The sequence below is a fragment of the Tyto alba genome, unplaced genomic scaffold (genome assembly GCF_018691265.1).
Source record: "Tyto alba isolate M040663 unplaced genomic scaffold, T.alba_DEE_v4.0 Super-Scaffold_2, whole genome shotgun sequence".
NCBI classification, from domain to species: Eukaryota; Metazoa; Chordata; class Aves; order Strigiformes; family Tytonidae; genus Tyto; species Tyto alba.
In genome coordinates this window covers 91,125,674-91,140,909 of record NW_024881282.1, presented here as the reverse complement: position 1 = coordinate 91,140,909, position 15,236 = coordinate 91,125,674, and the positions used below count along the sequence as shown (strand labels likewise).

General features: G+C 50.5%; 1 protein-coding gene across 2 annotated transcripts; it reads right to left on the bottom strand.

The window, feature by feature from the left end:
- Nucleotides 1-7: 7 nt before the first annotated feature.
- On the bottom strand, nucleotides 8-14,377 carry LOC122153388 (arylsulfatase A-like). 2 transcript variants are annotated; one of them, XM_042792275.1, is made up of 9 exons: nucleotides 14,252-14,377; nucleotides 13,896-14,221; nucleotides 13,314-13,554; nucleotides 4,719-4,937; nucleotides 4,085-4,254; nucleotides 3,465-3,589; nucleotides 3,163-3,290; nucleotides 2,641-2,743; nucleotides 8-2,527 (listed from the first exon to the last, which is right to left on the bottom strand). In XM_042792275.1, exons 2-9 carry the CDS (start codon nucleotides 14,168-14,170, stop codon nucleotides 2,226-2,228), a joined length of 1,563 nt encoding a protein of 520 aa, XP_042648209.1. In that variant the 5' UTR covers nucleotides 14,171-14,221; nucleotides 14,252-14,377; the 3' UTR covers nucleotides 8-2,225. The 2 variants fall into 2 exon arrangements, with proteins under 2 accessions (XP_042648209.1, XP_042648210.1); XM_042792276.1 differs by lacking the exon at nucleotides 4,719-4,937 and having other exon boundaries at nucleotides 13,896-14,375.
- Nucleotides 14,378-15,236: the final 859 nt, after the last annotated feature.

Sequence of the window (15,236 nt, the reverse complement as noted above, 5' to 3'; positions counted from 1 at the left end):
ACACAACTACCGCAGGCAGTATGCACAAGTTTGGGTGTTGTAGAGCCAATCTGGTTACAGCCGCTGCAGGCAAGCAGTGATGTGCAAGGCAAATAAGCCAAGCAGACCCAAGCAACGTCAACCTTCGTGCACACAGCACAGTGAAACGCAGATGCAGGACAGTCCACACTGGCTACGTCAGCCATAGCAACATCCACTGACAGGCTTCATGTCCTTGCTGTCTATGAGTTCTGTTGCTGCTCTGGGACAAGGTAGACAAGGGCAGTTGTGGCACCCGGTATGCGTGGCCAAGGTCTTGCAATGTCAAGCTCTAGAAAAGAAGGATGCTCCTGCTTTCATCCTCACTCTCCATTCAGCTCCACTCTCCACATGCCATTCTCCGTGACTTTGGTAAATCCTGTATCAGCCTAATCTCATCAGGCTCCCTTCCACAGCAGATGGTGGAGCCTTGCTCACCTGATGGAGCACAGGGCAGTCATGGGAGAAAAGCAGGAGCCAGCCACGTGCGCTGCCTTTGCTGAGTGGGGCTAGGTTCCTGGAGGTGGTAGCTTGAAGAACGGCAGCCTCAACGCTTGTGAAAAGTGCAGGAGCTTCCTGCTGCCGTCCTGGCTTGTGTGGATATATGTAAGGCACACAACTGAGTGCACAACCTGGTCCTTAGGATGGCAGGCCAGGCTCTGTCTGAAAATGGAATAGCTGCTATCAAGGCCCTACAGGCAGCAGGACTGGGCCTCAAACTGAACTCAAGGCTGATTTGTTTTTTGAAAATTGACCTGAAGGTGGTGCCCCATATCTGCTTAGAGCAGGCAGAAGAAGGCCTTAGAGAAGACTTGTCTTCTGTGGATACTCTGCTATTCCAGCACCAGATTTTGGACGTGGTTAAAGGAGAATTATGTGAGAGGTGGCCACACTTCACAGATACATGAAGGAATGGTTGGGGTCATTTTGGGGAGAGGAGTCTGGCAGGGACAGCAGTAGCCAGGAAACCACATCAGTAATGCCACAGAAGTCCAAGGTGATCTAACTAATGTCACCTGGGACACCAAATCTGTTCACAAGCCTAGCTAACCTGGGAGCAAGGGGGAAAAAACAATCACAGGTAGGTCCCTCATTTGGGAGGACACAAGGGTGGAGAAAGGGAGCACTCAAGGCAGGTGAGTGGGATATAAAAGCATGGAAAATGGAGAGAAAGGGGGATCAAGGAGCCAGTCACCCCTAAGCTGCTAGTTGGATTGCTTGTTTGGCTGAGCCTTGCACGTAAGCACCACAACCCGTCCTACCTTCTTGTTGAGAGTGATTCCAAACCTTTCTCTGTGCGGCTCCGCTCTGTCCCCGGGGTGGGGTGGGCCCAGAGGCCTGGCTGCTAGCAATGGCAGGAGGGAACACAGGTCGGGGGACCCCCCAGTTGGAAACACCCAGTGTCTAGGGCCAGCGACTGGTGGGAGCGCTGTGTGCATGTGCAAGTCACTGGGAAACTTGGAGCTGGACTAGCTCACAAGCAAGAGGAGACAGACCCTTTCAGTCATGTGGATGGCATGTGGTTGCCGCCCACCTGATTGATCAGCCCCAAGATCCACAGACCTTACAAGAGGACCAATCCTGACAACCACTGGCCACATCTCCACCTCCTGGAGTCATGAAGGACTTGGAGGTACTTAAGCACACATACCCCAAGCTGCTTTCCACCTAGGCATGTCCATTCTGCACTAGCTGCACAAGGTCCTGCCTCTGAAGCTGCCAGGACCATCCATGCCATCCTCCTCTTGCTGTGTTCTTGGCCCCTGGCGAGTGATGGTGCTGCAGCTTCCAGCTCTGTTCTTACTCAGAGGTGCAGAGCATGTCTCCAGCTGAGCTGGGAGCTCTGAACACTGGGGCATGCCCTTTGCTTCACCTTGATTGTGGTTTGAAAGGAGTTGTTCTGGCTCTGGAGATGACGATGTACCATGATCCCACCCTGAACAAGTCAGGGTTTCTGTCAAGAGGCCTTAGCTTGGACATCCAACGCAGAGCATAGGATCCACTGACCTGCGCTCCTAGCAGGGTTGGTAATCTCCCCAACCCACAGTTGGCTACCCCAGCACTCTATTAGACAGAGGTGTCACTGAGCCAAAGCTGCAGGGTAGCTCTAAGGCTGAGCTTGGTTAGTTGGGGACAGAGGGGGTGTTTGGTGGGTCCTGGATAGCGTTCCAGTGTGGAACAACTGAAGGGGATGGAGCAGCAAGAAGCTAGGAGCAGTAGCAGCAGGAAGGCTTAGGAGTGCAGTTTGGTACGCAGCAGGGCTGCAGGGCGGGATCCCTGCCCTTCCTGATCTGGCTTTCTCCAAACCCCATTTGCTGCTCCAAAAGCACTTTCCGCAGTTTGATCTCCTTCAGGACTTGCAGAACCTCCGGCCCTGCGCCACTCTGCAGCAGATCATAGTTCTCAGCTGGGTCTGACTCCAAGTCAAAGAGCAGCGGGGGCAAGTGAGGGGTCAGCGGGGTCAGCCCGTGGCAGGCCTGGTCTGGGGTCGTATCGCTGTGAAAGGAACCTGCAAAAGAGACCCCCAGGCATAGCCCAGTTTCTTCTCTTTGAGGTTTGGACAGCAAAACCATATGGGACTTCACAAAGTCGACTGTGTAGATAAGAGGAGGCAGCACTAACCTTGTGTGAAGTAATGGGCCTTGTACTTCCCAAGCCTGACAGCAAAGGGGCCGTGCAGCGGATCAGGGGATGGCGGGTAGAAGAACATTGTCTGCCGAGGACTCTGCGGGAAGTAGCAGAACTAAGCTCACCTGTGCAGCCATGAGGCTGAAGAAAAGTCTGGAACATGACCAGGCAGAGACTCCAGGGAGTCACACAGGAGCCCTGATACTACAGCAAGAACATGGCCAGAGAGGGGGGAAGCTGACGAGCAGCAGCATCCTGTTTGTTCCCTACTCCAAGCTACTGGGGCTGTCCATCCACTGCGCCCATGGGGGTTTGGCCCAGCAATATGTTGCAGTTGTCAGAGCAGAGCAGCCTGGGGAAGCCGAGGAATTCCATGGCATGACCCAGGCCAGACAAAAGGTCCCAGCTCATGGATCTCCCCTGACCCCCAGCTGGTTGTACTCATCAGGCACACAGCTTCAGCCCCACACCCAGCTTTCATGCACAATGCCAGCTGAACCAGCCCGCAGGACTCACCTTCCCTGACCCAAACAGCACTGGACTCAGGTCATAGCCATCCAGGGCAACTTTGGGAAGAGCTGCTCCAGCCAGGGTAGCCAGTGTTGGCAGGATGTCCAGGGTGCTTGCCAGTTCATGTGTCACTCCTGTCACCCACCACAGCAAGGCACAAGAAAAGGTTCAAGCACCTGATCCCACTTCAATCCCGCCGTCCTCACCTCTCTCCAGTCCTCTGCTTGTTCCTGGGCAGCCAAGCTGCCATGACACCCTGCCTTGGCTGGCATCAGCATGCAAAAGGCACAAGCAGTGCCAAGTCTTACCTGGAGTGATATGGCCTGGCCAATAAGCCACTGCTGGTTCCCGCATGCCACCTTCGTATGTTGTGCCCTTCCCACACTTCAGAAGGCCAGAACTGCCTCCACGTGCCATCCGCAAGGTGGATGGGCTGCAAGAGAGAACCACCTACCCTCGGTTTCACAGGCTCACACTACCCCTTCCCTGATGCTGCCAATGGGGCCATGACAAGTGAGACATGGTGCCAGCTAGTGACACCGCCATCCTTTTCAGCCTCATAAGGCAGGAGACACGGGGCAGGTAAAGAAGCCAAGGTGTGTGAGACTCTTAAGCAGGGCACCAGACCAGTGCCACTCACACAAAGGGAACCGGGGTATATTTGGGCTGCTGCACGCTCCTGGACTGAACCCTGTGAAGTTTCTGCCCACAAGGAAGGGCATTGCTGAATCACAGGAACAAGGACTGCACTGGGTCCTCTCCAGAGCAGCACCCACCTCTTGCCTTACTTCAGGTCACCGGGGTCTCACCTGGCAATGCCACACCACATCCCTTTTGTTCCAGACAACCAATGCCTCATTCCAGTTCCCCCATACCATGGCAGCCGAATCTTATTAGTGACAAAATCCCTGCTGCTGAGCCTACTCACCCATTGTCAGAGGTGAAAAACACCAAGGTCGTGTTTGCAAGACCATTTTCCTGCAGTGTCTGCAGCAGCTGTCCCACTGAGCCGTCAAACTCCAAGAGCGCATCACCAAACGGCCCACGCCGTGACTGCCCTGCATACTCCTGGCTTGCAAATTGAGGGTAGTGTGTATGCTGGAGAAAGGGTAGAGAAGACGGCTGTGCAAACTCCTAGAGCTGCATCTGGTTCCCAGTTCACCCGGGGACAGTAAGCACCCCAGCCTGGACACAGAGAAATGTGACAATAGCCATGAGATGAGAGGAGGCTTCTCCCCAAGCTTTGGAAGCATCTCTCAGAAATGGCACAAAGGAGCTGAGCCCCAGGAGAGGACATGGAGCCCCAGAGCAGGAAGTTTTCCCAGGTGGGCTCCTGGCCCAAAGAAGCAGGCAGAACTCCAGAAAGAAGCAGCCCAAGAACATTATCAAAGCCATGCAAGACCTGAGCATGGGAACAGCAACCCCAGATCATCCAAAAGCAGGTATCGACTGCTCAGCACAGCCCTGGGGCTGCAGGAGCTGAGATGCTTCTCTGCTCTCCCCACAGGACAAAGGCTCCCTTCCCCACCCTTGGGCCCAGAGCAGCCCTCTCCCTCTCCTACGTGGGAAGCATAGTAGAGCAGGAAGGGGAGGCCTCGTCGGGCACAGTCAGCGATGAAGTCTCGGGAGAATTTGTTGTAGAGTGGCACCAGATCAGGGAAAGAGACTGGCTGCTGCACAATGCTCTGGTTCCAGAGCAGTGGGACTGGCACCAAGCCTTGGTCACAAGTCCCAAAACACTTGACGTCAGGTGGGAAGCAGGTGAGATTCTGGCAAGGGCCCTGGAGAGAACAAATGACACTTTGTCTTCTACCTACGTTGCAGGACGGTGAGGGGAAGGGAGCAAAGAGTCTCACAGTGGCCCACTACCAGGTCCCACGGGCACCCTTTGGGCAACCACTCCCAGAAGCAAAGGGGTCTGTGCCCACCCTAGAATCGTCCAAGGACCATGCTGCCCCAACATAATTTTCTCCTGACAGCAACTCAGATGTTTCTTTGTAGCCCAGAAGCTGACCCTTCCTCCCTTGACAAAGGGTGTATGTACCCTCACGCAACTACCACCTATGTTGTACAAAACTGCCCCATCAGCCAAGCATCTCAGAGATGGGCTTTCCCCACCAGCACCCCTCTCCCCGGCCTGCAGTCATGACGTGCGGAAATAGACTCCACAATCTGATAGATTGTAAAGTAGGTATGTTTATTCAGCGCTGAGGTACACAGGGGATAACTCCTCCTATTGTGTACCCCACGTATGGTGCTGTTACCTAAGATTTATAGAGCAAATGATTACATATTCATAATATTTCGCAATACACCTATACATATGCAACACCTATCCCCGCTTCGTATTATAATTAGCATTTCCATAATCTCCTCCTAGTTGAGTCTGCGCAGTGTCTTCTGGTGGTGGTCGTGGGGGTCTTTGGGGATGAAGTCAAGCTCCTCTTCCTCCTGTCCGCTCTGTGACCCCAGGTTTTGCGCAGACTCAGTTTCTTACTGGCTGTTGTCCAAACCGCGGGTCTAGTTCCAACCGGTTTAATACTGATAAAGCCTAGAGAGCTCACCGTGTTTTACAAACTGTCTGTTCACTAAGCAGAACTGTTAACCGTTATCTAAACTATTTCCCTTGAACTATTTTCTTTTGTTATCCCCTTCTTGCTATTATCCCCTTCTTGCTATTCTCATGTTAACCCTTACATCCCCTGTTCCTATCTTGGCCCTGTATCAATCCCCCTTTTCTTATTATACTGAGTAAATTCTTTTACTTCAGCAATCCCCCAAATAATATAAAGCCTCATGCATCGCTGTTATTCTTTTAAACATTCTCCAGACCCATAAATACAAAATGATGGTTAGTACTAATAAAATTCCTAAACTACCTAGTAGAATCACAATGGGGTGTATTATAATGTTAAGAATCCCTGTTGCAGAAGGCGACCAGCCGAAAAGAGTATCCCACCAGTTGTGACTTGCATCTTGTTTTGTTCTTTGCAAAACCCTGTTTATTTCTTTTGTATCATGGTGTATAGTAACTAAAGTTTTCTCTCCGTTTCTCTGAATTTCTCTCAAGATCCCTAACAAATCTTGATGTTTAATCAGTTGCCTTACTAATGTAAGGTTTCATTCCAATAGGTGTAGGTGATAATTCGAGATAATTTATGATTTTAGATTTTATCAACTGGTGGGAAACCACTGGTGCCTAATATACAAAGTCACACCCCAGTAATCTTAACAAAGTTACAAATACAGAAATTAGAATGATTCCCAGTAAACAAAGTTACATTGTCAGGATCTATCTCTACGAATACACAAGCGGTTCTTAAACATATACAGCCTTGACCAGCATATATAATCACAGTTTTCTTACTATTATCTGGGTGAATTTCGAAGTGACAGATACTTTGCTCAGTGTCAAGGCATATGTCTCTGGTGTCAATTGTATTACTTTCACAGATGAACCCCTGTTGTTCTCGAGTAATACAAGATTCCACGTTTACAGTCTGCCATTTCTCATTCTCCTTCCGGGCCCATGCTCTATGCTCTGAAGGATAGAGCACTGTATCCTCATGATTCAACCCTAATGCGATGATGGAATGGATTACATAAACTGTGGCATTACGTATGGTGAGCACAAAGGCAGTAGCCATATTAGTAGTGGAGTCATAGGTAAAATTCACCATAGTCCACCAAGATTGGAATCTTCTTTCAAAATTGGTAGCTTCGTCCCAAACAGCCTTTCGGATTTCAACTGGAAAAATTCCTTCATTCCCTTCCCTTATGATCAATGGCAGCGGTTGCCTGCAGCCATAACTGTGCCTGTATACAACTAAAAGCTAAAGACACATTATTCTGGGCCATATTAAGTGCATCTAGTATTAGTCTGTGATCTTGGTCCTCATTCTTTTCCCATATTGGCAATATTTTTGAGACTTGCCATTGACTAGTTCCCAATGCCAACAAAGATGACTGCGGAGGCTGCTTTAGCCTTGTTAAATCACTTGTTGCAGTGGCCAACTTGTTCATTAATACTTCTGAATCGATTCTATTCAAGACTCCCAACCCCGTTCCTAATACTCCAGTTAAATCTCTTTTTGTTCTGCTTCCAAGGTGCATTTGTTTTTGTGTCCATCTCGTCCAGCCCTTAAAAGATGTTTCTACGAAAGGAAGACAGGCTGGTTGGATTTCGGAGATATTAGTCTGTATTATCAATTCAACACGCTTAGGAGACCAATCTGGGTTAAATAATAATTGTTGTTGGCCCACATTCCTAATCATATATGGGCCAACTTCATAAATCTTAGGCCCTGGTTTTGTTTGGGGTTGAGTTGTTTGAGTTGTGTCTGGCGCTGTTGTTGTTGTGCTGGTTGTCTTCTCAGTTGTTGGTGTTGTTGTTGCGTTGTTTATTATTATATGAAATCTGAAGGATAATCCCAATATCGGCTGCCACTTGACCCAGAGACATACTACGGAAATTGATTGGTTAAGAGTAGAGTTATACCAACAATCTGATTTTGTTGTATCACAGACTTGGTTTGCTAAAAGGGCGCCCGGTTCCCCAGTTTCCATACGTGTTCTTACTGTGATCTGTTTTGCTGCCAGTGAGTAGACTCATTAATTGCTCTGCATCCTATTTTAATTTCTTGTCCCAATGTTCCCTGCAATTGTTGTACTCCTTGATAGGTGTGATTCTTTTGAGTTTACATTTATCCCCTGTATAACTGTAGTAGCCAAATTTAGAGTCGTGTGTGTGCTGCCTATCCCCATACTTCCAGTATACCCAATGTGGGCCTGGGACCATGGCCATTCACTGAACCTTTGACTATACATTAAAGGAAAAATGATTATCAGACTTATCGTGAGAAGCGTAATCTTCCTGGTCGAACTTGGGTAACTTTCCATGGAGATTTATGGGCTTTCTTCACTCGGGTGTGATGTATCCAGGCCGAGTATTCCTTAATCTTGATGGCTGTGAACGTCGTGAGCAGCACCTGGAATGGCCCTTCCCACCGTGGCTCCAAGGTTTTTTTTTCTGTAAAAGACTTAACATATACATAGTCCCCAGGTTGTATATCATGTACGGGTCCATCCAACCCTCTACCTCGAATACCAATTACATGTTTTCTGATCTTATTGAGTTGCTTCCCTAACGCCACCATGTAGGAGCTCATAATTTCATCTCCAATTTGTGTGGATATTCCTTTTTGTACCCCGTATGGTTGTCCATATAAAATTTCAAAGGGGCTCAGCCCTTCCCTTGCCCTTGGCCTTGTCCGTATGCGTAAAAGGGCCAAGGGCAAGGACTGAGGCCATGTCAGGTTTGCTTCTTGCCCCAATTTTACAATTTGCTGTTTGATTAAGTGGTTCATCTTTTCCACTTGACCGCTTGACTGAGGGCGGTACGGGGTGTGAAGCTGCCAATCTATACCCAAATGGTGGCTAATTTGTTGTACTACTTTTGAGACAAAGTGTGGTCCTCTATCTGAGGATATGATTGCCGGAACCCCAAATCGTGGTATTATTTCTTGTATCAGTACTTTAGTTACTTCCCGAGCCTTAGCGGTTCTAGTAGGGAATGCTTCTGGCCAGCCTGAAAAGGTATCAGTCAGTACCAACAAATATCGATACCCCCCTTTTCTTGGTAATTCTGTAAAATCTACTTGCCATTGTTGCCCAGGCCCGTTGCCCTTCCCAATCTGACCCATTTCTAGTTTGGGGGCGTTTTTGGGATTAGTCCGGAGGCAGATGTCGCATTGTCGAGTCACCTGCCTTACCGTGGTATACAAATTTCTGGCTACAATCTCTTTTATCAAATGACTATACAAAGCTTCTGCTCCCCAGTGTCTCTTTCTATGCTCCTCTCGTGTGAAATGCCATAGTAAATGAGAGGGGATAATTAACTTCCCCTGTGGGGTATAAGCCCACCCTTCCTTGTTATATGTCCCTTCCAGATCTGCAATAAGTTTCTGATCCTCCCTGGTATATTCTGGTTTACTTTCCAGGGAAATTTGCCTATCGGGAATAAGTGCTCCTTCAGTCTTTATCTCTATTTTGGCCGCCCGTTTTGCCTCCCTATCCGCCAGCTCGTTTCCTTTTTCCAATTCAGAGCTCACCTTTTGGTGTGCTTTAATATGCATAATTGCCACCTTCTCAGGAAGTTGAACAGCTTCCAATAGCTTCAAAATTTCTTCCGCATGTTTAATGTTTTTCCCTTGGGAGTTCAATAGTCCCCTTTCTTTCCAGATTGCTCCATGTGCATGCACAACTCCAAAAGCATACTTGGAGTCCGTGTATATGTTTATGATCTTACCCTTAGCTAGTTCCAGGGCTCGGGTTAAAGCAATTATTTCTGCCTTTTGCGCAGACGTATTTGCAGGCAGAGGTCCTGATTCTATTACCTTTTGACTGGTGGTAACGGCATACCCCGCATGTCGATTACTGTTCAGGACGTAACTGCTTCCGTCTGTGAACCAGCTCTCTTCATCCTTCATGGGGCTTTCTTTTAGGTCAGGGCGACTTGAGTATGTCGCCTCAATTGTTTCCAAGCAGTCATGGTGCACTGGTTCTCCCATGTTACCACTGAGGAAAGAAGCTGGGTTGATAATATTAGTGACTATTATCTGTACATCATCTGTTTTACTAGTGCAGCTTGGTATCTCAGAAATCTTTGTGGGGAGAGCCAATGCCCTCCCTTCGCTTCCAGGACTGCCGCACTGTATGTGACACATAGACAGTCATTTTCTGGCCCAGAGTGAACTTCCGAGCTTCCTGTATGTTCAGTATCAGGGCAGCCACCGCTCGCAGACACCCAGGCCACCCTTTTGCAGTCGCATCTAGTTGTTTAGAGAGGTAGGCGACAGCTCGTCGATATGGACCTAGGTCTTGTGCCAGTATTCCCAGGGCAATGCCCTGCTTCTCATGAAAAAAGAGAAGAAACGGTTTACTCACATCTGGAAGTCCTAGAGCCGGGGCCGACATCAAAACCTTCTTCAGTGAATCGAAGGCTCGCTCAGCCTCCTCATCCCATTCGAGGTGCATCTGTTCGGTGTTTGTTAGCGCATACAGGGGCTTAACAAGCAGTCCATAATTATAGATCCATAGCCTGCACCACCCTGTCATTCCCAAGAAGGTTCTTAATTCTTTTACTGTCTGAGGTTTCGGGGTTTGACATATGGCCTCCTTACGGGACTGTCCCAAAGTTCTTTGCCTGCAGTGATCTCATAGCCCAGGTAGTTTACTTTACGTTGTATCACCTGGCTTTCTTCTTAGAGACTCGATACCCCCATAGTCCCAAAAAATTTAACAAGCTCACCGTCCACGTTGCACAGTCCTCTTCTGTCTCAGTAGCGATCAAAATGTCGTCCACGTACTGCAATAATTTTCCTTTCTCGGATGGGGCTTCCCAGGATTCCAAGTCCTTTGCAAGCTGGTTGCCAAAAAGAGTAGGGCTATTCTTGAACCCTTGTGGCAACACCGTCCAGGTGAGTTGGGTCTTTCGACCAGTTTTAGGATTTTCCCACTCAAATGCAAACAACTTTTGGCTGGCTTTATGGAGAGGAAGGCAAAAGAAGGCGTCCTTCAAATCTAAGACAGTAAACCAAATCAACTCTGGTGTTAATACAGTTAACAGGGTATATGGGTTTGCTACCACTGGGTGGAGATCTTCAACTATTTTATTCACAGCCCGTAAGTCCTGAACCACCCTATACGACCCATCAGGTTTCCGAACGGGCAGTATAGGGGTATTGAACTCAGACTCACACTCTTCTAGTAACCCTAATTGCAAAAATTTTTCTATTACCGGTCGGATTCCTTCCCTATCCTCCCTTTTTAAAGGATACTGTTTAATTCTCACCGGTCATTGACCTTCCTTAATCTTGATCTCAATCGGTAGAGCGTTTTTCGCCCTTCCAGGTACATCGGTAGCCCAAACTCCCGGATATACTTGGTCTAAAATTTCCTCACTAATTTCTCCTCCTGACGAAGAACTAGTTAGAGTGAGACTCAGCACTTGAATGTACTGCTGATCTTTTACCTCCAAGGTGACTTCCCCTTTTTTCAAAGACAATTTTTGCTTCCAGTTGTTCCAGCAAGTCCCTCCCCAGGAGAGCTTTTGGGGAGTTAGGCATATAAAGGAATTTATGAATTCCCCATTGCTTTCCCAATTTATACTCTAAAGGTTTACAAAATACGCCTTTTCAGATTGGCCGGTCGCTCCCTTTACCATAACAGAGTCATCCCCCAGTGGTATTAAAGCTTGATTCAAAACAGAGTACGTTGCTCCTGTGTCTACCAAAAGTTCTACTTCTTCTTGTTCTCTCCCCAGCTTAAGTTTAACCAGTGGATCCACCAGGGTAGATCCCCCAGGTCCCCGTCAGTCCTCTCTGTTATTTGCTATTTTTACATTCATTGAAGCCTTCCCACTTTCCGTAGGGCGCAGCTTCTGAAGTTTTCCACCTTATCCACCTTTGTACATCTCTGTCCAATACTACATGATGAGCAACACCTCTTTAGCTTACCCCTACTTTCCTTACTTTCTCGTTCAAGTGCGAGCACCATAGGGTCCTGTGGGGGTACTAACCCACAGTCCCTTTGCCACTCTGGGTGGTTTCGCAAAGTGAAAAACATATCTGCATATGATACCTCATCCCATTTTCCTTCTCTCCTTAAAAAACAACATAAGTTGTAACAAAGTGTTATAGTCCAGTGTTCCATTAAGCGGCCATTTAGCACCATCCTCCAGCTTATACAGCGGCCACCACTGATTGCAATATTTTACAAGAGTCTTTCTGCTTTCCGTACCTCCGCTCCCTGCAATATCCCGCCAATGGGCGAGTATACAGCCGAGAGGGCTCTTTTTTAATATCCCTCCCTGAGTATTACCCATCTTGTTTTTGTAAAACACTCACTCCAAACGCTCACACTTAACACAATCACCACACAGCATTCACTCACAATCTCACAATCTCACGGACGTCCACACACTTACAACACTTTCATCAGGAGTAAAAAAAAAAAAAACAAAAAAAAACCAAAAAACACAACAGAACAAAGGCCTTTTCAATCACTCTTGCCTGTGGCCGCCCTCTCGGCCAACAGGTCCCCGATTGGAGCCAGCGACCGCTCTATCGGTCTGTGGCAAAGTATAATTGCCCCCTAGACTCCCCTAACCTGCACGAATTCGCGCCTTTTCGGTGCACCTACCCGGCTTAGCTGCACGCCAGACGTCTCTGCACGATTTACCAGCTGCCCCAGCCACGCGTACGACTTACAGGCTCCTATCCTTAAACATACCGTTTGGTCCGCGGCTTCAGGAAGTCCTTGTCTGCCCCCCACGGTGAGCGGCTGGTAGCGGAGGCTCCTCCGAGGAAAGTGCTCGGGGCGCGCCTGGGAGAGTCCGCCCCGCAGTCGATCCCGTAGTCGAGCAGAGAGTCTCCTGCCTGGCTCGCCAAAACTGACGTGCGGAAATAGACTCCACAATCTGATAGATTGTAAAGTAGGTATGTTTATTCAGCGCTGAGGTACACAGGGGATAACTCCTCCTATTGTGTACCCCACGTATGGTGCTGTTACCTAAGATTTATAGAGCAAATGATTACATATTCATAATATTTCGCAATACGCCTATACATATGCAACACCTATCCCCGCTTCGTATTATAATTAGCATTTCCATAATCTCCTCCTAGTTGAGTCTGCGCAGTGTCTTCTGGTGGTGGTCGTGGGGGTCTTTGGGGATGAAGTCAAGCTCCTCTTCCTCCTGTCCGCTCTGTGACCCCAGGTTTTGCGCAGACTCAGTTTCTTACTGGCTGTTGTCCAAACCGCGGGTCTAGTTCCAACCGGCTTAATACTGATAAAGCCTAGAGAGCTCACCGTGTTTTACAAACTGTCTGTTCACTAAGCAGAACTGTTAACCGTTATCTAAACTATTTCCCTTGAACTATTTTCTTTTGTTATCCCCTTCTTGCTATTATCCCCTTCTTGCTATTCTCATGTTAACCCTTACATCCCCTGTTCCTATCTTGGCCCTGTATCAGTCACCCGCACCCATCTGCTCCAGCAAGAACTTGAGAGCCTGTGTGCTCTCAAGCAAGCTTCATCTTTCAGGCACTCCCCCAGCCATCCCCAAGACACCCTTGGCGGCTTGACAGGCCTCTCACCTGGTCATGAGAGTAGGGCACACCCAAGAAGTGGTCAAAGCCCTGATGAATGGGCAGAAGGGAGCCGTTAATCCCCAGGCCAAGGTGCCACTTGCCAACCATGGCTGTGGCATAGCCCTCAGCCTTCAGCACTTCAGCAATGGTGACCTCAGACAGCGGCAGGCCTCCCCGTGAGTCTGGGCTGAACACACCAGGGTAAACCCCGGAGCGCATCTGGAACCGGCCTGTCAGCAGGGCTGCCCTACAGGTGAAAGGGAGAGAAGGCAGGCATCACACTGGGTGCAGCGCAGGTCGCGGTGCTCAGCCTCCACAGAGAGTGCCCCGTTCTCTGGCACCTGGCAGCTTGGCTCGCCGGCCTCACAGCTGCCACTGTCGCCTCCCCGGCCTGCTGGGAAGCTCCATCAGTCCCCTCACAGAGCAGTTGGACCCCGGGGCCTCCTGGCACACGGCAGGTTTGTCAACCACCCGTTCCTCCCAGTGCTGCAGCTCCCCAGCTGGGTGCCGAGCCGTGCTTCCTCCAAACCTGCCGCGGGGCCCTGCAGCAGCCACCAGGCAGAGCGGCAGGAGCAGCAGCGGACGTACCGGGACGGGCTGCACACCGGGGAGCTGCTGTAGAAGTCGGTGAACCGCAGCCCTCGGGAAGCCATCCGGTCCAGGCTGGGCGTGGCCGAAGAAGGATGCCCGTAGCTGCCCAGGTCTCCGAAGCCCAGGTCATCCGCCAGCAACAGGACGAAGCTGGGGCGGGCGCCGGCCGCTCCGCGCAAGGCGAGCAGCACCAGAGCCCACGGCAGGCCCCGGCCCCACGGCCCCATGGCGCTGCCGCCCGGCGAGGCCCCGCCGACACGCGCGGTCAGCATGGGCTACAGGGCCACTACGTGGGCTACTACGGGTCCGTGTTCGAGCCCGGCAGCGATGCGATGCGGCGGCAGCGATGCGATGCGGCGGCAGCGATGCGAGACCCCGGCGGAACCCGCAGCCCCAGCACCGGCCGGGCAGGGCCCGCAGCTCCGCCACCGACGGAGCCCGACAGGCGCGGGCAGCCACGCGACCCGCCCCCCGCCGCGGGGCATGCCGGGAGTTGTAGTCCGCGCCGCCGCCGGTCCCTCGCCGCCGCCGTGCCCGGTGCCGCCGGCCCCATGGGACCCGGGCCTGCCCCCTCGTGCTGCGGTCAGCTACAGGGGCTTCCCTCAGAATCCCCCTCGGTGGTGCCCAGGGTTGGGGGCTGCGGACTCAGCCCGGGTGCGCAGCCCCTGGTCTCTGGGGGAAAAAGCCTTGCAGGCACCGGCAGCCGGGCCTGCAGCCAGCCGCACCGGGGCGGAGGCTGGGACACCGTGAAGCTGTCCTGGGAGCAGACGGGCACCCCGGCGTGTGGCAGCAAACAGACGTCCTCTCCGCTGGGGCTGGGTGGCCCGAGCGGACATCCCCTGTCACTGCCCGGGCCACTGCTTCCAGCTTCCCGCCTTCTGGGAGAGCAAATGCAGCTGCTTTTCTCCAGATGCGCACAGGGTGCGAAATCCCTTGGGACAGAGAGCATGCCATCGTTTGGAGGAGGCTGGGCCCTGTGGGAGCCTGGGCACTTTCCGGGTGTGAGAAACTATGAGTTAAGTATATTGTTTATTAAGACTTAAAGATAATAAGAGGAGGGGAGATCGTTCATGGAATTATGTGTTGCTTGTGCACACATGGCCGACGCTGCAGATCACAAGATATCCCAAGAAAACAAACAGAAGAAAAACAACTCCATATAAGGATATCATCGACCACCAGAAGGCAGAAAACGACCCCCTAACAACAACTAGCACATGCGCAGAGTATCTCCACCACTCTAGACCCCAGCAACAGTTGAAACATAGTATCTTCACCACTCCATGAACGCGGGAAAAAAAATGTATAAAAAGGGACAGTTTGTTCTCCTCAGTACGG

Excerpts from the sequence above, each read along its gene's own strand:
- LOC122153388 (XM_042792275.1), bottom strand. The coding sequence starts at position 14,170 with ATGCTGACCGCGCGTGTCGGCGGGGCCTCGCCGGGCGGCAGCGCCATG. Across the intron at positions 4,938-13,313 it reads TGCCCTACTCTCATGACCAG|GGCCCTTGCCAGAATCTCAC; the intron begins GTGAGAGGCCTG and ends TGTTCTCTCCAG. Across the intron at positions 2,744-3,162 it reads TGCTGTTTGGGTCAGGGAAG|AGTCCTCGGCAGACAATGTT; the intron begins GTGAGTCCTGCG and ends TACTTCCCGCAG.